The sequence below is a fragment of the Metopolophium dirhodum genome, chromosome 1, assembly GCF_019925205.1.
Source record: "Metopolophium dirhodum isolate CAU chromosome 1, ASM1992520v1, whole genome shotgun sequence".
NCBI classification, from domain to species: Eukaryota; Metazoa; Arthropoda; class Insecta; order Hemiptera; family Aphididae; genus Metopolophium; species Metopolophium dirhodum.
This window is the reverse complement of record NC_083560.1, coordinates 48,849,266-48,874,259: the sequence shown is the minus strand read 5'-3', so window position 1 is coordinate 48,874,259 and position 24,994 is coordinate 48,849,266. Positions and strand designations below refer to the sequence as shown.

Sequence of the window (24,994 nt, the reverse complement as noted above, 5' to 3'; positions counted from 1 at the left end):
ACAAAAGAAAAACTAAGGAAAAACGGGAATTTTTAGTGTATTAATAATAACTAATGCGGGCAGGTAATGGCCCGGATACGGAATATAATATATCAATTCTAATGTCCGTATGCATGAAATAATTATTTCTACGAAACCAATACAACTTTTAAATAAATGGATTTTAAATTATTTCGTTTTGCGTTATTTTTTGTTCAATTATATTCAATAAATTACGTTTTGCATTGTGTTTTGATAAATGATATATAATATATTTTGTTAATCGTTATGTTTTGTTTTGCAGTATTTAATTATTTTTGATTATCGATTTCCGTTATAATTTAAATCATTTTTCGTCAAATTTTAATCATAACGTTATTATAACGTTTGCAATGTCTGGTACGAATACAATACGTGTTTCGTAAATAGTAAACAATAAACATTAAATATTTGAACGCGGCCAACTTCCCGCGTTAATGATAACCACGGTCTGCAATGATAACTGATAAGAGCCGATAAAAAATGATATTATAACAAGTGTCGTTTGGTTGTGGAAAACATACGTTTTGTGAACACACGACAAACAAAACATCCTAACGACACATTGTGCCTAACTGACCTAACCTTAAAATGTTGCGGTCTTCGTATTTACCATTAAGCACCGACGTATTTTACCGTAACGACTTGTGGCCTGTCGTGTATTTCGACATTATTATTTAATATTTATTGTACATGTGCGTCCGGTGTTCCTGTCCGACGACTGCAACTCCCGACTTTTAGCTGTGGATGATATCGTACAAACATTAGCTTACCAAAATGGATCAAGATGATGTAAGTAAAATTTAATTTAATTATTAACAAATACAACTAATACAAGTTCCATCAGCTAGTTTACTATAAAGGCCTAATGTAGAGCTTAGATCATAATATATCATCTTCTTGCGAAAATGCACTTGTATTAAATGCCCGTCATACCTGCTGTGACTGTGTACCATTATATTTTAATGTATGACTTATTTTAAAATAGTGTTGGATAAAGTACATTTGTCTAGATTTTTGTCAAAGTAGTTAAATATATGAGTATATTACATCAATAATAATTTCTAACACATAATAATTAATTGTATCTTATCTTCTGCCTATTGTTACTAAATAGTTAAGTTGATTTATGATTTGTAGATGTTCTAAAGTAGTCTCGTTGTAGACACCTCATATTGTTGTAGGTACACTGTCTACAATTTTGGTCCGTATCCAAATCTATAAAATGTTATTGGAATATTTTGTGTATAAATTTGTTATCATGTAGCCATGTAGGTAATCAAACAATAATATTGTGTTTGATTGCTCATAGTTAGTCTGTTGATATTTTATTAGGTAAGTATTTCAAATAATGTGAAAAAAAATATCTTCAGCTGTCATTAAATGCAAAAAGTATTATAATATAACATATGCATTTCAAATTATACAAATAACTAGGGACAGATTTTTTATGCAAAAAATATGTTAAGAACATATATACAGTAGTCACTCGATAATTCAAAATTCAGGGGACCGAGTTAAAAATTCAATTTATAGAGATTTTCGATTTACCGAGTGTTCGAATTATCGAGGGAAAAAAATTAATTCAAATTAAAGAGAGGTGGAAAATTGTATCATTTTTCCAATCTTGTGAAATGCACGGGTCAACACTTGTACTCTCTCCACATACTTTTTTGAAAGTTAAATCATGACGTTTTTTAAATTTTTCTAACCAACCCTCACTAGCTTGAAAATTTGTGATACCTAAGTTGGTAGCAAACAACTTAGATTTTTCTTTTAAAATAGATCCTGATATTGGAATATTATTTTGCCTACTTTGAGTAAACCAAGCCATAAGACATTCTTCCAGATCGGGGTACTCACATTTTTTCTGTCTGATCCGCGATGAATAAGGTGTTAATGTTGTAAGATGGTCCTTTTGTTTTAGTATTGTTGAAAGCATAGAAGCTGGTATACCAAAACGTAGAGCAACATCTTTTTTTTTTCACCTGCTTCAACTGCTGCGATCACTTTTTGTTTGTCGGCTATCGACAAACACTTGTACACTTTTACAGGACCCATATTGCGACTGACTACGTTAGCTACGACTGATTTCGTTTGTTCAATTTCTATAACGGTTTACCCATAGCAGAGGTTTATTTTGGTATAGATTAGGTAGGTAAGATACGATAACATTAAACTACGATAATATTTAACTATCATAATCCTTATATGTACATATGAACGTACATATAATCGTGTTTAAAAAAATTCGAATTATAGAGATTCGTGAAAAAAAAATTCGAATTGTAGAGTGTGCCTCACCGACAGACATTTCGAATTATCGAGGGGACCGGAATACATGTATTTTTTTCTAATTATAGAGGTTTTGTCAGGGGACTTAGCGTTTAGTTCAATTTATGGAGTTTTTCGAATTATCGAGTGACTACTGTAGGTACATAAAAAAATTTATAATATGCGCATACAACTTGGATAAAAATAAAACATTTTTTTAAGATGTACGGTATTTTTTAGTACCTATGAAATAATTAAAATGGAATTTATAGCACATTATAAAATATAAATTCAGTGAAGTATAACATATTCAAACTATGATACATTTATTTGGCCGATTGGTTGATTTGGTTATCTTCAAAATCTATCAAAATTGCGTTTAGGTAACAGTGTAACACATTACTATCAAACTTTGAGATAAATTTAAATTATTTAATTTAATTTATATAATATATTCAACTTGTAGGTATGCAATTATCTAGAAATAGTATGTAACTTTATTAATTTTTACTCAAATGTGCAAAAAAAAATGTTAACTAGGTACTTATAGAATCTATTCACTATCACTAAATATTGACATATTGAATCAGAATTATTTTAAGTTAATTGTAAGAATTAATATGAACCTACCTACCTATGCTTTTACATCAATATCCGGGTATTACAGCAATAACATATTTCATAGTATCATTATTGTTTTGATTAGGAACATTTTGAAATTTACAACTGACAACATTGCACATTTTTTACTATTAATTATACATAGACAATTTTGAAATATGTACTTAAATAAACATGATTATTGATCGGTGTTGGTGATTGATTTATTATATTAATATTTTGTATGTGTGTAAAAATCTGAATGATTTACTAATTTTTTGTCTAAATCTATACATTGTGTTAAATTACATTATAATATATGTAAATGCATAAAGCCTCGAACCTTGAAAATTAATAAACTATTTGGTATATAATATTATTGAACTTTTACCAATTGAAATTAATCTATTATTTTTTTCAGATTGTTTGGTCAATTATAAAAGATACATTTTGTTCATTCAAAATCAAGTAAACTATTTATATTATATTTATACATCAATGCATTAAAATTACCTAATCCTAATTATAATGTTTTAAATAAAATTTTAGGACGGACACTTCAAATTTTTGCCGAAATGAATATAATTTATCGGGTTTGTGCAATCGCACTCACTGCCCATTGGCTAATAGCAGATATGCTACTGTTAGAGAAGAGAAGGGTATTATATATCTTTTCTTAAAAACTGCTGAAAGGTGTGATTTTAGTACTAGTATTGTATTAAATTAATTTATTACTATCAATATTTTTTTTGTAGATCCGTTTATCCAAAAAGACAGTGGGAAAAGATTAAATTATCAAGAAATTTCCAAAAAGCTATACAACAAATGAATGAACACATGCTGTATTGGCCAGGTCCATTAAAGTCTATGTGTAAACAGCGTTTTGTACGAATTACTCAATATTTAATTCGAATGAGAAAACTCAAACTTAAAACTCAGTAAGATATTACTTTTTTATCATTAAACATCAGTATAATATTTGTTACGACTTATTATTTTACTAATATAATTAATTTAAAATTATTAATTTTTTAGGAAAGAATTAGTTTCATTGCCAAGAAAAGTGGAAAGACGAGTTAAAAGAAGGGAATATAAAGCTGAAATTGCTGCTCGTCTTGATAATGTTATTGAGAAAGAATTGGTTGAAAGACTCAAGAAAGGAACTGTATGTGCTCAACATGGTGTTTAAACACCTATATAACATTTTCAACATTATTTGTTTTAGTTTTAAATATTTACTGGTGGGCTTTTTGCTCTCCACTTACCAACCCCCTTGCATGTTTTAGATATAGTGTTTTATATATGTTAATGCTAAGTTGAAATAAGATTGATGACCTATAAAACACCAAAAATGCCCTAAACCTTATAAAACAAACAAAACTACTAACAAAAAATTTTAATTTTGAAATAGTCATATATGAACATAAAATAAAATCATAAATAATATTTAAATTCTACAAAATAAAAATAAATATTATACATGTTTTTTAAACAATCTAAACTACTACCTCAAACATAATCAAACTGGACTAAAAGTGTTTATTTAAAATTTTCATACTCAAACATTTTTTGATTTGAATCCGATAAGTAAAAACCAAAGTAAAGTTAAGTGAACAAAATTGAAAAATAGTTTAAATTATTTTAAATGGCTAAATACAAAATTGCATTTAAAATATTAAGATTTTATTTCATACTAACGTGAAACACATTTACAACATAATTAGCAATACATTTTAACAATAAAAGAAAAGTTAAAATTGCAACAACATCCGTGCCCAAATAATTTGTAATTTACCATTACAAGCGGAACACTTATAACTTATAACTACAATACTTATTTTTCATTTATTATTAATATATTTTTTTTTTTTTTAGTATGGTGATATGTATAATATTAATCAACAAGCATTCGAAAAAGCACTTGAGAAAGAAGGTGAAGAAGATGAAGATGTACGTATATAATGATTAATTATGCATAGTATTACCATAAATATATTAGTTGTGACCGAGTAGCCGAGTGCTGTGTTATCATGCACTGTTGCCGGCTCTAAACTCGTCAATATATACCTAAGGTGATAAGAAACCACTGCAACTTATTCTTCCCACTTTGTTATTGTTAAATTAAAGGCTTCGCTGCCTGTGCGTTTTTTAAGCACAAAAACATGTCTTACAAGAAAAACTCTCATGCTTTGTAGTTAGAATAGTTAGATAAGATATTTGGATTTTGTTAATTTTTTTTATTTAAAAAGAGAACATTTTGAATATTGGATCAAAGCCAGATTCCCAAAATTATAGTTATAGTAGCTAAATTATGCATTTGAATAATGTACAATATTTGTACTTTTTCAAACCTATTTTTCTACCACTATTTAAAGTAAAATAAAAATTCGGCCTAAAAATGTTCTTTCTTTTAAGTAAAAAAAAATTAAGAGGATGTCAGCGCACTATTTGTTTACTCTCTTTGACCCATGCGCAACATAGACAAAACACATTTGCGCAGAATCGTTTTTTCTGTTTTCAAGTAATCTTGGAGTAAAATCACCCATTACAAAAAAGATAGAAAATAATATTTTTGAGGGAATGTCATATCGATTTTATATTTTATTTTTATTTGACTTTGTATTTGAGTTTCAAAATAAACAAAAAAATGTTGTAAATTTAATTGATGTTTAAATTTTTATGAAACAATATTTAGAGAAATCGATATGACATTCCCTCAAAAATATTATTCTCTATCTTTTTTGTAATGGGTGATTTTACTCTAAGATTACTTAAAAACATAGAAAAACCGATTCTGCGCAAATGCATTTTGTCTAAGTTGCGCGTGGGCCAGAGAGAGAAAACCAATAGTGCGCTGACATCCTCTTAACGAAATCTGACTATTTTACTGGGTGAGTGAGTTTTTCCTGTGAAGTAATTTTCGTTGATATAATACACCATATCAAGCCCTTTCCCCCCCCCCCCCCCCCCCTCCCCTCCTAAATAGGTATTGAGCTGTAGATTAGCGGACAAGTATTATAGTTAAGGTAATAACTAAAATATAAAATAGAATTTTAGAAAATTGTAAAACCTGACATCCTTTATAGATAATCAAATCATTCCATCAATTGATAACATATTGTTTTGTATTACTAAAATAACATAAATATGCACATTTCATTAATTTTACATGTTAAATATATTTAGAATGATGATGCTGATGAGTACACTGTAGGAGAAGATGAGTCTGAGATTGGAGATGATAATGATGAGATGTTCGACAGTGATATAGAAGATGGTGATGATGTATCTGATTATGTTTGTTCTGATGGGGAAGAAGAAGAAATGGAAGATATTGAGGTATTCTATAAAACAGTATTTATACTTTATGATCTAGTTATTTAATATATATATATTTTGTTGATAGGATGTCGCCGCTAAGAAAATCAAAAAAGTAATCAAACCCAAAGGCAGACCTCATGTGGAAATTGAATACGAAAATGAATTAAATACAAATTAAATAATAATATTGTCATTTGAACTACATGTCATTTGAACTTCCAAAGACAATTCTTAATTTTGTTGTTAAAAATTGTGTTTTACTGAATTTTTATAACTAATAAATCAAGTATAAAAATTATTAATGAAATACATTTTTATAACCCTATCATCAATAATTAATTTATAAGTACAGTAGTCACTCGATAATTCAAGCCTCATAAATCGAACTAAACGCTGAGTCCCCAGAGAAAAAGAAAACCTCTATAATTAGAAGAAAATACATATATTCCCGGTCCCCTCTATAATTCGAAATGTCTGTCAGTGGGACACATTCTACAATTCAAATTTTTTTCACAAACCTCTATAATTCAAATTTTCTTAAACGCGATTATATGTAAATTCATAACATGTATGTACATATAAAGATTATGTACAATCTATTTGACGTACTCGTAATGAAACTAATAATGACGGTGGTTAAATTATTATTATAGCTTATAAATGTTATCGTACCTTACCTACCTAATCTAAACTTTAATCGTATTATTTTCCCAAAATAAACCTCTGTATTCTGCAATGGGTAAACCGTTGTTGAAATTGAATAAAACTTAGTAAGTCGCAATATGGGTCCCGTAAAGTACAAGTGTTTGTCGATAGTCGACAAAAAAAAAGTGATCGTGGACTATTTGAACACTCGGTAAATCGAGAACCTCTACAAATCAAATTTTTAACTTGGTCCCCTAATTTAGGATTATCGAGTGACTTCTGTATATTAACATTTTAAGTGCCTCAAATTATTAAATAAAAAGTTAGCTGTTTGCTAATAGATAATTCATCCCAATTAATTTTTCTAAAAATTTAAATTTTTAAAATAATGATCTACAATCAAGTTTATTACATTTATGGTAAAACCAATACAAATAAACCAATATTCATCAGTATCTAAAATAGTTTATCCATAAAATACCATATTATTTTTGTTCAATTTATGACATTTGTTGGAATTTTACTGAAGGAAATCCCATAAAAACCTTTATTGGGTTAAGATAAAACTGTTTTATAAAATACTTTCAATCTCACGCATCTATCTCCATTGTTTTTGTTTTCATAGTGCCATTACTTATTGTACGTAGGTATAAGTACTGTAGGTAGTAGGTAGGTACAATAGAAATGATAAATTCTAATAAAAATAACTCCAAAATACGTTTTGAGGGTTACATGTAACTTTGTAAGTAGGTAGGTACATGGGTATAGCTTTTTGACCCAATGCATAACATTTTATTGACATTTATAGAAAAAAAACTAAAAAGTGGAAACTAAAAATGTCTGTAAACAGCTTAAAACAAGTAAAAATATTTTGAAAATGTCATGTATCAACGGTCATTTGTTTTAGAGTTACAACAAAACCAAAACCTATTTTATGTAAATATTTATGTTGTTCTTTAATTTTAAATTCAGAGCGGATCGATGTATGTATTGATTTTACAATGATGTGTGTTTTGTTTTTCAAATAAATTTTTATATTTTTTTTTTGTGCCTGTCATCACTTTTTAAGATAGTAAAAGTGCTTAGATTTTCTTCAACAGTATCTTTTCTGATAGGTCAGTGAATCTAGTTGGTACTATGAAAGTGTCAAAAGTAAAAACTTTCTGTAGTTTTAAAAAGCGCCGTTAAAAACAAAAGAAAAGTTAAGGAAAAACGAGAATTTTTACGCAAAATCGATTTTGGTTTTTGTGTAACTCTAAAAAAAATTACCGTAGAGTGCCACGGCAGATTTTGGAAAGCGAACAGCGTCGTTATTACTATATACATGCATAAATATATGCGTTGAAAAATGTTATTGATATATTTACATGTTTTCTTTGATTCAATAAACTGCGTTATTATATTATATTTTACAGCCTTTTGTCCTTTCGCCTACTCGGTCACCCGTGGGTTATTTATATTGGTATTTATATATTTGATTTGGCATAAAAATTGTATCTGTAGGCACATGCATATTATAATAAATAAATGTATAAATATTAAGAGTTGATACGGTGGTTAGGTTGAGTTAGTTAAATTATATAATAATATCCTAGCTCGAGTCAACGATGGATGTCACAGAATTGTTTATCGACAACGTTTGAATACTTCAACGCAGAGTGTATTACAATATATTATTATTAATCAATTGGTCGATATGACTATACTATAGGTAGGTTTAATCATGACTCATGAGCATAAAATCAAATTAATAAATAGATAATTGATAAATAACAATTAATTGTTTGATATTTATTTATTTATTTGTAAATCGAAAGGAAAACTGTAGAAAATAATAATACAATAATTTGAGTATAAAAATAAATGTTACTATTGATAATATCTATTAATATAATTACAAAAAGACTCAATGGAGTGAAAGTTAAAAAAATCAATTTGAGTATCATTAGCCAACTTGGTGGATCTATTTAATGGTGCATTTAATATATAGTTAGTTCTGTACAATTGATTTTGAAATGTATAAAAATTTCTAGTTTGTCTTTGGGGGACATCAAAATGTATAAAACTAAGCAATTCAGGAGAATCAATGTAACCATTTACCAATCTAAATAAGAATTTTAGATCGAATATACACAGCTATTGCTTTTATTATCTACATTTATTAAGCAACGCAACTAAATCGTTTGACATGGGCTCGATTATGTGGTTAAATATTAAATATATAATATACTATGTAGTAGGTACTTAATATATTACAGGTTTTGGTAATCATAAATTTAGTGTAGCATACAAATACTGCTAAAGATTCTAAATAATACAATATTAATAAACAAAATAGAACTTTATGTATTTAATTAAAGTCTGGCAATTAAATTGTTAATGATATGACTATATACTATTTGATATAACTTATATAGGTAGGTTTAACTTTAATTATGAGTATTATATGAAATAAACTATTTAATAAATAATAAATTAATACTTGATTTCATTGTCTACATATTTTATTATTTATTTTTATGCAACCCATCTATATTATTTTACATGGGCTCGATTAGACAATAGTAATATAACTAACCTACATATTGTATATTATGTAATACTTAATATATTACAGTTTTTAGGTGAGTTAATTGGTTGAGGTAATGTAATTTGGTAATTATAAATTTTATGTAGGATACAAATACTGCTGAAGATACTATATAATACAATATTAATAAACTAATATAGCTGATAGAACTAATTAAATTCTGGCAGTTAAATTGTATAATGATATGACTATACTATTTGATATTACTTATATAGGTATGTTTGATCGTTCGATATGGGCTCGATAATGTGGTTAAATATTAAATAAATAATATACTATGTAGTAGGCACTTAATATATTACAGTTTTTAGGTGAGTCAAATAATGTATATTAATAAACACAATAATAATAAACTAATAGATCTTCATATATTTCAGTAAAGTCTGGTAGTTAAATTGTATAATGATATGCCTATACTGTTTGATGTTACTTATGTATGTAGGTTTAGCTCCATAAGAAATCGAGTAAATATCCAATGTTGTATAAAATTGAACTTCAAACGCTCATAAAAATTTAATTTGATTTTCCGGTAGAGTCGGTAGGCATTTTTTTTAGTTGATAAAGGTAGAGAACACTTATGAGAAATCTTGTATTAAATTTTAAAATCTTAGATATAAAAAGAAAAGTTTTTATGGATATTGATATAAATATTTATTCTAATTGTTACAAAGCCGACGATATTCTAGACGCGTCGACGATTTTCGATTGATGAGAAAAAAAATAGCGAAAGAGTAGTGAGTAGTGAGTGACGAAATGGACTCAGTGGTACCAGGGTCGCATTGACTTGCCGCTACTCGTTCTTCGGTTTTGTTGTCAGCGGCGGGGAATCGTCGACGGCCGACGAGTTATTCATTCAATAGCCATCAAGGCATGTGTTCCTGTTACTTATATACTAATCTTTAGCGGAATAATAACGTTTAAAACGCTCATTTAAAACGCTCGTTCACATTGACTTTTAGATATTATGCCGTATTTTCGTGATTTTATGATTTTTGACAGATTTGAAAAAAAGGATCCTTTATTATCTATGGATACAGCCGCAGTCTTTTTAAGAATACCTTTAAAATGTACCTATTCAGAATACGTATTTAAATACTTAGTGCCAATGCTGTCATTTGTATTTGAAATATGTATTCGAAATATTCGAATAACTACTGTCTTTCAAAAGTATTTTAAAATGTTTGTACTATTATCACAAGTGTAAAAATATTTTAATTAAATTATTAATAAATACATTCTTAATCAATGATTTCAGATGCCACATACCTATTATATTATTATTTATATTGTCAAGTTATTTTTTAGTATACATGGATTTTAGGTATCATCTGTCATCTGTGAATTAAATAAAATCTTAAGTTCTTAGAAGCATTATAAAATTTTACAAGCAATTTTAGATTCTGAGCGAAACGATAAATGTATTGATTTTACAATGATGTGTGTTTTTTTTTTAATTTTTGATTTTTTAAAATTTTTTTTTTTATTTTTATTTTTATTTTTGTGTCTGTCATCACCTTTGAGGACAGTAAAAGTGCTTGGATTTTCTTCAATAGTAACTTTTCTGATAGGAAAGTGAATCTAGTTGATACTTTGGGGGGTCAAAAGTAAAAATTTCCCAGTAGTTTTCACAAACGACGTGAAAAACAAAAGAAAAATTAAGGAAAAAACGGGAATTTTTACGCAAAATCTGTTTTCGAGAAAATCGATATTGGTTTTTGGTGTAACTCTAAAACAAATGACCGCAGGGACATGAAATTTTGACTGAATGTTTATATTAGCATTTTCTATACACCATAAAATTTACAAAATATTTTGACTCTTTTTGAGCTGTTTACGGCCATTGTCAGTTTTAATTTTTTTTAGTTTTTTTTTCTATAAATATCAATAAAATTTTATCTGTTGAGTAAAAAAGCTTGGAAATTTAATAGAAGGCTCCTAGGTTATTGTTTCAAAGGCAGATGAAAAAAAAATTAAAAATCCTTAGTCACAGTTTTTATTTATAAGCATTTAAAGTTCAAATTTTGACAAAATACGGAAAAATCACGAAAATTAGCAAATTATTTTGAGTTGAGAATTCATAAAAAATTTTCTTTTTAATTCTAAGATTTGAAAATGTAATATAAGATTACTCATAAGTTTGCCTACCTTTATAAAAAAAAAAAATGTCTACAAGAAACTTAAATTAAATTTTTATGAGCGTCTGAAATTTATATTTTTACAACATTTGATATTCACTCGATTTCTCATGTAACAATTTTCTTATTTTATTGTAATTAAAAAACGAATGACTGTAGATACTTGAAAATTTCATTGAATGTTTATATTAGCATTTTCTATACACCATAAAATTTTAAAAATATTTTGACTCTTTTTGAGCTGATTACGGACATTGTCAGTTTTCAATTTTTTTAGTTTTTTTTTTTTATAAATATCAATAAAATTTTATTTGTTGGGTAAAAAAGCGTGAAAATTTAATATAAGGCTCCTGATATATCGTTCTAATAGCAATTGAAAAATATTAAAAATACATAGGCAAAGTTTTTCTTTATAAGTATTTAAAGTTCAAATTTTGACAACATTTATCAAATTTATAATTTATTAATTATTTTGTAGTTAAAAATGTATAAAATGTTTAACTTTTATGGCTAAGGATTGAAAATTTAAAACAAGGCTCCACGTAAATAGGTTATATATAAATTACTTTATTCACAATAATAATATCATCAAATATACTTGGTAATATCATAGGCTGACTGACCGTTTTCGCTCAGAATCGTTTTTCTTATACAATGATATTATATCATTGAATTCAAATTTAACACCATCCATTATAGTGACCCACTTGTAACCTACTGTACAGCAGAGCGACATCCACTTATCCACCTTTTTATATAATTGTCAATAGAATTTTTTTTTTTTGGTAAAAAATCGTGAAATTTTAATACAAGACCCCTGATATTTTGTCACAATAGCAGTTGAAACATATTAAAAATACATATTGGCACAATTTTTTTATAAGCATTTTAAGTTTGTATTTTGACAAAATTTATCAAATTTAAAATTTAATAATTATTTTGTTGTTAAAAATGTATGAAATTTTCAACTTTTATAGCTTAGAATTGAGAATTTAAAGCAAGGTTCCACTTAATTAGGTTATATATAAAATATAAATTACTTTATTCATAATAATATCATCAAATATACTCAGTAGTATCAATATATTATCATAGGCTGACCGTCTTCGCGTAGAATCGTTTTTCTTACACAATGATATTATTGATATTATATCATTGAATTCAAATTTAACATAATCTATTACATAGACCCACTTGTAACCTACTGTACAGCAGAGCAACACCCAATTGCCCGCTTTTTTTTGTTTTTGCCGCTTTTGATTACTACTGACCCTATTTTAAATTTTGACCTCTCAAGCATCAACTAGATTCACAAGATACTGAAGTTGAAAATCAAAGTATTATTTCGACTACTTATCTGTAATGTGTACACAGACACAAAAAATTTAAATTTAAAAATTTAAAAAAAAACACATCATTGTAAAATCAATACATCATCGCTCCGCTCAGAATCTAAAATGATTTAGAAGTTAAACATTTATAAAATGTTCAACTTTTGTAGCTTAGGATTGAAAGTTAACAAGGTTACAGCCTCCAGGTAAGTATAGATTATTCTGTAATCAAAAAATATAAAAACACGGTTTTTTTTTTTAGTTTTTTTTATGTTCAAATTTGAAGGAAATTAGATATTTAAACGAAGGAGATTATTCAATTTAACCGGTTACTATATTAATAATAATATAAAATATCCTCTTTTTCCCCCTAACGATTTTTAAAATTACTAATTAACCATTAATTTATCTACCAAACAATTTACTGAAGTTGACAATAAGGTGAATGAAGTTTTTAAAAAAAAACAAATTTAAAAAATATACATTGTAAATCCATTCATTACTGTAGAATATTATTGCTATTATTATAGAATCAATAATATAGGTGATTGACAAAACGTATTATACCTACCTACCTAATTAGTTTTTAAAAATGAACAATTTCGTTTTTTTCTAGATTTCTGAACTAATATTCATGTTTAATTCGCAGTCTTAGAAAATACTATACATGACCATAATTTATAGTGATTAGTATTTGGTCTTATATTAATGAATGCATTGTTATTTAATGACAATTCAATGCATGTCACATGATAAAGTGAAGTTTTCTTTATAATCAGATTCAATGTTTTGTATCATCAGACGTCTGCAGTACACAGTACACAAGGTATAAATTATATACTCAAGTTTAGGTGAGGTAGGTCGTAGGTAGGTATCTAATATAATTAATAATTAGTATATTATATCTTCTACGCTAATTGCTAATATAGTTATAACTTATAGTTATAGTTATTATTTATTATTGCTCGCGGAAGCAATGCGTAAGCAGTTCCCGCGGCGTCGTCGGTTCAAAACTGGAAAAAAAAAAAAAGTTATTATTTATTATAGCTGTCGTAACTCGTAAGCAATTGTAATAAATTATTTCGTTTTTTTATCATCTGGAATCTGGAAAACTGTTTGTTGATATTCTTCTTATCTCATTACTATCAGTCAAACGTTTTCACCGTACATTTATTATTTACTTTATGCAGCAGGTCAACACGTTTCTTCATAATTGTTTAACAGTTGACAAAAGCATTGAGTACTCAACGTAGGTTTCTAGTAAACTATATGGTTTGATTTAATTTACAAGCTTCATCATGTCCACGGACGATGACAACGACGATGACGAATACATCATACACGGGAAATTGTTGGATCCTATACATGAAGGTGAGTTATTGAGTTGTATCACAATTCACAGATGAATTTGAATAATTTTGAACTTTTAACAGATCTAAGCTAACACCAATGGTACTCTGGTGTATGCGTTAAGACGTAATACTGCATTTTACCATATTATTAATAGACACAACTTGCCTACGTGGCTACGTTTACCAATTATTATTGTTTAACAAATTTAGTAATCGGTCAACATAACTTCACCAAAGCATTTTATTTCTTGTAATATACCTATGGCTATTGTTATATTATCAGTTTTCTATCATACACTTCATTATATAACAAAAGTAAATAACAATAAGTAGATACTTGAATACTTCTTTTAGTACAAGACGAGACGGATGTCGTCATTTGGTCAGTTTGAGAATGCATAAAAATACCTATAATAATTTAATTTTTAATACACAAAATGTTACTTAACATTTATTTGTTGTATAATTATCAATCATGATATTAATTTTTATGTTTTCTGTATCAAAAATACCTATATGGAATTCAATTAAATTTAGTATTGAGACTTTCTCGTGTTTAATATGAGTTTGCTTAAGTATATCAATGTCTTTTTTAATGATGTGTCTAAACAAGGGATTGAGGTTTTTTTAAATATAATAACTCTATTCTAAAATGTAATAATTTATAAAGATTGATGGTGACAGTCGACAGACAACTAATGTGGTTAGCAGACTTGGGTAGTATTTGAAATACTGTATTCTTAATACTTTTTAAATAATTTTTACAAGTATTCTGAATATAGTATTCGGAATACTTTTTTTCTTATATAGGTATACTCTTATACATAACTAATTATTACTTATTAATTATATTAATTTGAATATAATTTATAACTATAATAGTTAGCCAGATAGGTGTGTATTATCGAGAATAATGTTCATTTTTAAACACAGAATTGAAAAAATAATATTTCTGCTATTGAAATCTAAATCTACTAAAAAAATTTAGAATAATTTTTGTGAAGTATTCGAATACATATTCTAAATACTTTTAAAAAGTATTTTACCCAAGGCTGGTGGTTATATAGGTAATATTTTATAATATTATATAGTAAACATGACCAGATAATATTTTTCCGTACATACCTATATATTATATTATTTATTCTTGACTCTCGACTCAAGTTTATCATTAAAATAACTAAACAGATTTCACTAAATTATTTACTTTTGAATCATAGGTAGGAATATTTAGTATAAGAAATTAACAATATGATTACTAGTCACTCAAAAATAATGGTTTGATTATTCAATTTTTAATTTTTCTTTTTAGATGAGGTCGTCAAAAGAAAAGATGCGGAACAACAGTTTGTTAAAGATGAAAACGGAAGAAGAAGATTTCATGGAGCATTTACAGGCGGTTTTTCTGCTGGATTTTATAATACTGTTGGTTCATTAGAAGGATGGACACCAAGCACATTTAAATCATCAAGGGACTCAAAAACTACACTTAAGTCACAAAATGCTTATGATTTTATGGATGAAGAAGTATATAAACCTATTATTGATCTAATCTAACTTAAGTTTATTAGATAAATATTATTTTATAATAGATTTTATATTTCTTTAATATTAGGATAAAAAAGACTTAGGAATTGATGCATCGAGTTTAAAAATCAAAGCAGAATATAGTGATCATTCTTCAAGAAAACGTCAACTTCCTATAGTTAATACTGGCCCTATCCCTGGTAAACCGGTGCTTGGAGAAATTCTAAAACCCATTAAGTAAATACTACTTTTTAAATATTAATATTGTGTTAATAGTAGGTATTTAATATTTATATTATATTATTAAAGAGGTACGTGGGGTGTTGAATTACTGAAAAGTATGGGCTGGAAGCCAGGTCAAGGAGTTGGTCCTCAACTTACACAGCGGGAAAAATTGCGTGCTAAAAAGGAATTGGAAAATGTTGGAATGAAATTTAGTATCAATACCAAGTATGATGATGACGATGATGATGAAGTGAATGAATTATTAGAGAACATTAAAGTTTCGCCTTATGAATATGAGTCTGTAGCCATTAAACCAAAATTTGATACTTTTGGGCTTGGTTATGAAGGTCTCAAGACAACAAATGTTTCAGTAAAATCTGAGAACAAGTACAGCAAGCTTACTGTTGGAGGAAAATCTATTCATGGACAAGTAATTATTATTTGCATAAGCAAATATTGTCTTATGTTAAGGTTACTTTTTGAATATATTGGAGAGTGTATTATTGTATTGATTGTGCTACAAAATATACAACTTAATTATAAAAAAAATTTCAAGTTCTTTTTTCATACATGTTGTGAAAAAATCAATACAAATTATATGCGTTTGGTATCTGATAAAGAATTCTATTATTTTCATAATAGGATATAACATTTTAATATTTACGGTTTGAAATATATTTTAATTTAAACTTAGGCTTTTGGAGTTGGTGCATATGAAGATGACGATGATGATATTTATGCCACTGAAGATATGACAAATTATGATTTTAGTTTAGAAGAAAAGTCTCAAAACTCAAAAAATAAATCAAAAACTAACAATATGAATTCTGAATGTATTGACGGTTTTGTTGAAGATGAAAGTAAACATGGATTGTTTGAAGATCTTCCGCCTCCCATACAAATTCCTCCTGGTAATCTATTTTTATTTTTTTCTACTCTAATTTTTTAAAAATATTATCTTTTTTTTACAGAATGGCGTCCCCGTGGAATGTATGATCGAATAGTAGGACAATGTCCTCCTGATTTTTTCAGTCAATCATTTAATCCTACAAATGTTTCTTATACTAATGTGAATACGAGACAACGAGAAATGAAAAAACCAGAACCACCACCATCCGTTGAAGAATTTATTAAAAAAGGTAATTTAAAGGATAGATAACTAGTATTTAAAATACTTAATAAGTAATAATAAACATTTTTATAGAAGTTCCTAGTTTATTATCAGATATAATATCTGATCGATTTACAAGAGCAGAATTACCGGATGATTCTACCAACGCTTTAATACCAGTTGTTCGTACTACTGATCCAACATTAGAAAGACTCAAAAACTATGCCAGCAAACAAATGTATGGTTTTTGGACTCGTAAAACTGAGCCTTGGGTTCCTGATAAATTATTGTGCAAGAGATTTAATATTCCTGTACCAAAACAGTCTATGTAATAATTATACATTGTACAATTGAATCTATAAAACTAATAAAAAATGTGTGTTTATAGCGTTAATTATACAGAAGATGGTAAGAAGCTTGGAGAGTGCAGTCTCTTTAATTCTCTAGAATTTCCAACACATGAACCTATATCAACCTATAAAACTAAAATTCCAAATAGTTTACCATTAGCTATAAATGATGTGATTTCAGCAAATGATAAACCATTAAGCTTAAAAGAAAGCGTGATGGTATGTTCAAATTTTGTTTTATTATGTATTTTTAACAACATATACATAACAATATATATTCACTAATGTCAAGCTCATTTTAAATCACCAAGCAATTTTTTTTTAAATTGTTTAAAAATATTCTTTCTGCTACCGCTAGTTTAGTTATAATATTTATAATTAAGGTTAAAATTCTTTCAATAAAAATAATTTGAAACCTATAATTTTTACTTGACTTGCATAGTTGACCCACTTATTTGCTGTATTTTTGTACTGTAAAAGCCTGCCAAGAGTGGTTTCTTACACAGGTGCTTTATGTATAGTAAGTTCTGCCTGATAATACAACCATTAAATTAATGTACCAATAGTTATTTTTATTTAAACTTAATATGATTAAATAATTAAATATAATATAAATATTTATATTTAATCATTACTTTTTTTATTATACTGAAACTAATATAATTGTTTATCATTTAACTATTAAAGCCTTACCTAATTATTATAAAATTGCTTTCCACAAACTGCAATGTTTTAATATTATTAAACTGTAATTATTAATTTTTTTTTCAGGAAACAATTAGTGATGTTGTAGAATGTCAGAAACCAAGTGTTGATTTTTTCAAAGATATATTTTTGGATGATAGTGATGATGAAACTTTAACTGTTCAAAATTCATTAAAAACTGAAGAAATATCTACAAATTCTAATGAAAAAGAAATATGTTCAACCAACATTTCTATCAAAAAAGAAAATATAATAGAATCTAGTGTCCAGAGCTCCACAACATTCAATCTTTTTCCTCCCAAAGGAATTTTTGCTAATCTAAATTTTGGTGATTTATTTGATACACCAAATAAAAGTAACAAAATTGGAAATGAAAACAAAAATGCATACAGCAGTAAAAATCACACTGTTGATATTAATAAATCATATGGTCCACTCTTGCCAGAACAAAATGACTTAAATTCAAGTTTTGTTAATATTAAGAGTATTGAAAATTCATTTGTTGAAGATGATTGGGTGGAAAAATCAGAATCGCCCAATAATATTTCCAATAGTAAAAATAAACACAGTAAACATAAGAAACACAAACATAAACATAAGTCAAAAAAGAAATCTCATAAACATAAATGATTACCTGATGTTAATTATTTACTTGATTTTAATTACAATTAATTTGGACTGGTCCTTTTTCTGTGTATTAATTTTTCACTTATATTATTACATTGTGTAATACAAATTACAATATAATATATTATTATTACTCTACATTTATATTCATTAGAATTTATTTAAATTTTGACAATAGTCTTAACATTTTGATATGCCTGTATTAAATTATTCCGTTACACTATTTAGAATGCTTTACTATTATTTTGTGGAATGAGTTTAATATAAAAATATACGTATAGTAGTGTATTTATGATTTAATTGTAACAGATTATAAAACATACTACATCTGTCTACATCATGCATTTTTAATTATATATTTATCAAATTACTATAGTTCTATCTGTTTTGCACTGTCTACCTCCGTAACAACTAAAGAAGAATAATTAATATGATGGTGAATGATGATGACTATTTCAAATGTAGATAAGCCACCATTGGTGTTGATTCCAACAGCCTGAAATTATGATTAATTATTTACATAAAATTAAACTAAATGAATCACAAATCAAAACAAGGAATGTTTAAATTGAACCATGTGTGTTCAGATATCAATATTCCAAAACTACTTCTATAAAGAAAATTATCCTCACAAAATTCCCTAAGACAACAATAAATTATTGTTTTAGTAATTACATTTTATATTAAACTAATCTTAATACTAATATAGATTTAATTAATGTGATATAAATATATTGGTTGGTTGATAGAACATTAATAACCATTAACTATAGTCTATTAAGAATAAGAGCACACCCAGTGCCATCCCGACCACCAGTAATGACCTTGGGCAGGGGTGGTAAACCTTTTGAATACTACTTGCCAAAAATTATCTTTTTTGTTTTGCTCGAGCGTGCCATAAAAAATATTTTTTATATTCAATATTGTAAAAATAAATTATCATAATTTGATTGTATAGTAATGTATTAGTATAAAAAAGGTTGGTTTAGGTACATCGTACATACAATTATAATATTATTACTTTGTTTATTATTTATTTTGATGTGATAATTGTTGTTGAATAGTTGATGCCAATTCGTTGATATTTGGCTTATAATTAGAGTAACTTTTAATAAAGTACATGCTGTACTGCATTCATCAGTTAGTCGGTTTCTTAAATCAGATTTTATAAAATTCATTTCTGAAAATAGTGACTCGCATGAATATGTTGAAAAAAAATAGACAATCACACATTCAAAATCTTGTTCCCTATGTTTAAGATTAATTTGTCTATCGCCCTATCACAATGAATTTTTTCTAATTCATTTCTCGGTATAACAAAATGCTGCATTACAAAATCATCTAAATTACTGAGGTAGCTTTATTACTCTCAATAAACGTAGATAAGATACTAAACGCAATATTATATATTATTATTTTATCTACAGATCAAATTGAATAATCGTTATTGACCGATAAAAGCTGTATGTTCAAAATATTTTTACCTATTATGATATTATATAATATATAATATAGTAAAAATATTTTAATATTTCGCGTGCCATGGATTCGCCATCCCTGCCCCAGGGCAACAATATTTGACGCCTCCCCCCCCCCCCCCAAATATGTTAAATACTTATTAATTAATAATGGTAAATACCTACTTATTTATTATTATTTTCGAAAATTGACAATATGTATATTGTATTATGTACCAAGTTGAGATAATTTCTGATCCATAGACTATAATGTTACTGGATGAAACTTTGAGATGTGATTTTTAATAAATGCATGTTAATAATAAGCTATTAAATGCTTAAGTATTAAAATTCAAATTTAAACGGTGGCTGGTTCTAAGTATTAGCCTTAAATAATAATATCATTTCAAGTTCAGATATATAATTCAGAGGTAATTTATTAACATCAAATTTTAAGTACATTAAATCATGCATGATGTACTTGCAGTATCAGTTAGAGAAGAAATGGAAGTAGGTATTTTAAGTATTTTAGATTCTGAGTGGAGCAAGCAATGCATGTATTGATTTTACAATTATGTGTTTTTAATTTTTGTTTTTGTCATAACATTTTGGTGCAGTAAAAATGCTTAGCTTTTCTACTTCAGCATCGTTTCTGGTATTAAAGAGAATCTAGTTGGTACTTTGGTGGGTCAAAAGTAAAAAGTTCCCAGAACTTTTCAAAAGCGTCAGGAAAAACAAACCAACAATTAAGGAAAAATAATAGATTGTGCACCTCCCCGGGTTGGACCTATAATTTACACTTATTCACGACAAAATGTATCTTATCTTCTCAAAGGTCTAATCTATCTCTGTGCCAAATTTCATCGCAATCGGATGAACGGTTTAGGAATGCATATAGGACACACAGACAAACATTAATTTTTATATAATATATGGACTAGCTAAATAACCTGGGGTTGTTTGGAAAGTTCCTTATAAAAAGGGATTCGTTCCGTTCATCATTATTCCTTAAAAAAAAGAATTCGGTACTTTGTAGTTCCTTTGGAAAATTAACAAGTTTCTTTTTTAGTTCCAAATAAAACAAAAATTCTTATTGTTATTATCGTAAATCCGGGAATTCAAATTTCATCGCGAAAAATGCGATAACAGATTACACACACTAATGTTCATTTCACACATTGACACAGCCAATTGTACATGTAATATGAAATGCCTAAACACTACTCCTTAAAAGTTAAAGCATGGTATGCTTCAGCCCCCTTAATGTTTATTTAGATTCTGAGCGGAGCGATGAATGTATTTTCATATTATGTATACTTTTTTAATTTTTAATTATAATATATACCTACAAGTAGGTACATATTTTATAATTCTATTTTGAGATTTTCTTTGAAATTAAATTGTTGGACAACGTATGTCGACTGTCTTATTGTTTATTAATATAAATATCTTATAACTTATTAGAAATATGAATAAAGTGACTAATGACTAATGAGTAATGATTAACGTCGATAACGATCACAAATTGGTAATATACATTATACACATTTATATTTATTTATAGGCTTATTTTAGGCCATTTAGGCCCATTGCCGCTTCCACTATCTCCCTCAATGCATCTCTGTGCTCTGCCAGTTCTTCTCTGTTCATAATTCCCAGCATTCTGAGGTCTTCCTTGACTAGGTCCTCCCATCGTTGCCTAGGCCTTCTTCTCGGTCGACTTTTGTTCGGTTTTCATTTCGTAATGGCCAGTATACTCGTAAGTTGGCCTTCTGCTCTCCAGACGTGTCCGGCCAATCTTATTCTCTGACTCTTGAGTGTGACAGCTATATTGGGCCCGTTAAATTTAATAGAGTTATATACATTATACACATTAAAAAATATATATCTTAATTTCAATTATTTACATATCTGTGTAAGTTATTGGAACTAGAAAGGAACGAAAAATGTTGTTATTTTTCCTTGAAAAAAGAACTCGTTCATTTTCTCTTTCTTTTTTTGTAAAAAGGAATTCGTTTCAGGAATCCGTTCCTTTTGGAACTCGTTCTTTCTAAATACTGAGTATATAATATATGCTATATAGTTTATGTATCTCAGTTTTAGTGTACTAGGCAGAGGCGTATCAAGAATTTTTGACGATTTTTTTCTGATAATTATTTATTAATGAAAATATTATTATTAATTATTATTTGAAAAATATAAATACATACAAATTATGTGGGCAATATATTATTATTAATGACTTATTTATAAAACGTTTCTTTATCTATTACAAGAATGATTATCTAATAATACTATAAAACATTTAGGCAAGGCTTGAAATCGATTGAAATAATTTCGGTTTCGATTTCGATTTTGTAAACAGGTTTTTAATTTTTTCGATTTCGGTTTCAATTTTTCAATACTGGTTTTGAAATTTTACGATTCTAGTTTCAACTTAGCAATATCGGTATTAATAAATTTCGGTTTCGGTTTCGGTTTTGTATACCAGTTTCCAATTTTATTTTGCGAATAATGAAATGGTTATCAACATTTTAATCATGATCTAAATTTTATTATAAGTATTAATTATGCGTATTAATGGAATTTACGTATTTAAAAACACGTTAATTAAAAAAAAAATAACGATTTCCAATTTTTTACGGTTTCGATTTTGAATTTAATACCAGTATCCAATTTCTTTAGGTTTCGTTTTTGATTACGGTTTCAATTTCGGTTTTAAAACGGTTTATACCGGTTTTAGAAATCGGTTTTCAAGCCCTGCATTTAGGTACTCTATTTATTCTAATTATAGCAGTGTCATTATCATATACCATAGACTAAATTTTAACAAAATAACAATTTAATATAAATATTGTATTTTTTATGTATATATACAGACATATAGTGTTTAAAATATACAGATATTGATTTTATTTTGTATGTAATCAAATAAAGAGATAGTGTTTGAGAGCGATTGGCTTCAAATATAACTTAATTTGTCTTTATGATTATTGAACCAATGAAAGCTTTGCATCCTGCTGAAATTTAATGTGGAATAAATTGGAATTACGCCAATGGATCCAATAACAGTAATGGAATTATTCTTGAAAATATTTCAAGGTTTTGTAAAACCATATAGTGAGGCTACATGAACATAAATTTGTCTAGTAGAAATGTAGGATGTATGAAAAATCCCTAAATTTTACATTTTAGTTGTTGCCAGAGCCGTCCCAAAGTTTTTCGAAGACAATATTATTAAGGGGATTCGATACCGTGATTTTCTGTTTTTGTCTAACACACGCGCGACATAGTATTTTAGACGTGTTTTTGTTAAACATTTCAATTGATCTTTCTAACAACAGATTTGAATTCGTCGTCAAGTCTACTTTAAATCAACTTTCCCACATTTTTGATAATATCCCCCAAATTCCAGAAAACGTCATATTAAAAAAGAGTATTTAAACATTTTTGTATTTCAATTTTTGGAGAAGCTAAAATTAAAAAATCAAAATTATGGGATAGTCGATTTCAAGTAGACTTGACGACGAATTCAAATCTGTTTTCAGAATTCTCATCACTTCATTAGATCAATTGATATGTTTGGCAAAGAATCCGACAAAAATCCTATGTCACGCGTATGTTAAACAAAAACAGGAGATCACGATATGGAATCCCCTTAATGTTTGGATCTTTACTCTTTAGTTATCATAATTCGATGTAATAAAAAAAGTCACGGAGATTCGCAAAATCTAGCCAAATGTGAACACCAAGGCTCGCGCCACATTTATACTATACAATACGTATTGTAGAAATAAGATAACTCGCTGATAGTGCAAATTTTGATTTCACGATGACACAAACATTCTCAACTCGTTAGAATACGTTAAAAAAAAAATCAAAATTGGTTATAGGCGGCACGGCGGCAGTATAGTAGTGTTGTGCGCATGTTTATATATAAACTTAAAATCGCATACTTTGGAAGGATATAGCTTCCAAACTAATGATTTCCCCAATTTTTTTTGCACCATCGTTCTTAACTCGTTGAAATACGTACCTATGTTTAAAAAATAAAAAAATTAAAAAAAATGATGGGTAGCTTAAGTGAATTAGTATTTGTTACTAAAATAGGTAATTATAAATTACAGTGACGAAATAAAATTGCACCTATTATCGAAAATAATACGGGTAACACCTAGATAATTTTCTAAGTAGCGCAAAGTAATCCTAAATTGTGTATTATCTGTCTAACATTAAATTGTTTTTAAAAACTATAAATCCATCTGGGATTTTTCAAGTGGCCCTTGAATTTTCCTAAAATGAGACCAGGTCGTCCGGGGCAAAATGGTCCCATTGCCCCTCCTCCTCTGAATGACACCAAAACATTAATGCAAATAAAAATATAGAAATAATAATCACACTTTCACTCTGCAGCAGAATATACAAAATTATTATATTACTGAGGCCCACATCACCGACTATTAATTTATCTTAGTCCGTGGCCCACAATCCCACATATATATAATATTATATAATAATAATATACATCTGTGCTAAGGCCCTATAACAGTGCCTTAGTAGTGGCTCAATATCGCCAATTAGGTACTTTTATTTTTATTTATGTAGCCATTGTAGTTGAGAACGGAAATAATTAAATTAATCTTAGTGAAAAATATGTAATATACCCATTATTCACTTTAATTATATTAAAAAAACATATTATTAATTAAAAATAAGGTTTATTTTA

General features: G+C 27.4%; 3 protein-coding genes across 3 annotated transcripts in view; 2 read left to right on the top strand and 1 right to left on the bottom strand.

Moving 5' to 3' along the window:
* The window catches only part of LOC132935959 (rho guanine nucleotide exchange factor 6), a 223,271-nt gene that overhangs the window by 52,207 nt on the left and 146,070 nt on the right, over positions 1-24,994 (bottom strand). The gene's annotated exons all lie outside the window — the stretch shown is intronic.
* LOC132933864 (protein MAK16 homolog A) lies at positions 621-6,511 on the top strand. Its single transcript, XM_061000138.1, has 8 exons — positions 621-810; positions 3,314-3,360; positions 3,442-3,585; positions 3,648-3,830; positions 3,928-4,057; positions 4,768-4,842; positions 6,079-6,231; positions 6,299-6,511. The coding sequence occupies exons 1-8, from the start codon at positions 796-798 to the stop codon at positions 6,389-6,391; spliced, it is 840 nt and encodes a 279-aa protein (XP_060856121.1). The 5' UTR covers positions 621-795; the 3' UTR covers positions 6,392-6,511.
* LOC132934337 (G patch domain-containing protein 1) lies at positions 14,067-19,181 on the top strand. The gene is made up of 9 exons (XM_061000643.1): positions 14,067-14,285; positions 15,579-15,793; positions 15,882-16,030; positions 16,103-16,448; positions 16,713-16,929; positions 16,990-17,157; positions 17,223-17,457; positions 17,518-17,698; positions 18,251-19,181. The coding sequence occupies exons 1-9, from the start codon at positions 14,213-14,215 to the stop codon at positions 18,812-18,814; spliced, it is 2,148 nt and encodes a 715-aa protein (XP_060856626.1). The 5' UTR covers positions 14,067-14,212; the 3' UTR covers positions 18,815-19,181.

Coding starts and splice junctions, on each gene's coding strand:
- LOC132934337 (XM_061000643.1), top strand. CDS start 14,213: ATGTCCACGGACGATGACAACGACGATGACGAATACATCATACACGGG. Junction 16,031..16,102: donor GAAATTCTAAAACCCATTAA/GTAAATACTACT, acceptor ATATTATTAAAG/AGGTACGTGGGGTGTTGAAT. Junction 16,930..16,989: donor TCCCATACAAATTCCTCCTG/GTAATCTATTTT, acceptor TTTTTTTTACAG/AATGGCGTCCCCGTGGAATG.
- LOC132933864 (XM_061000138.1), top strand. Junction 3,361..3,441: donor TTTTGTTCATTCAAAATCAA/GTAAACTATTTA, acceptor ATAAAATTTTAG/GACGGACACTTCAAATTTTT. Junction 6,232..6,298: donor AAGAAATGGAAGATATTGAG/GTATTCTATAAA, acceptor TTTTGTTGATAG/GATGTCGCCGCTAAGAAAAT.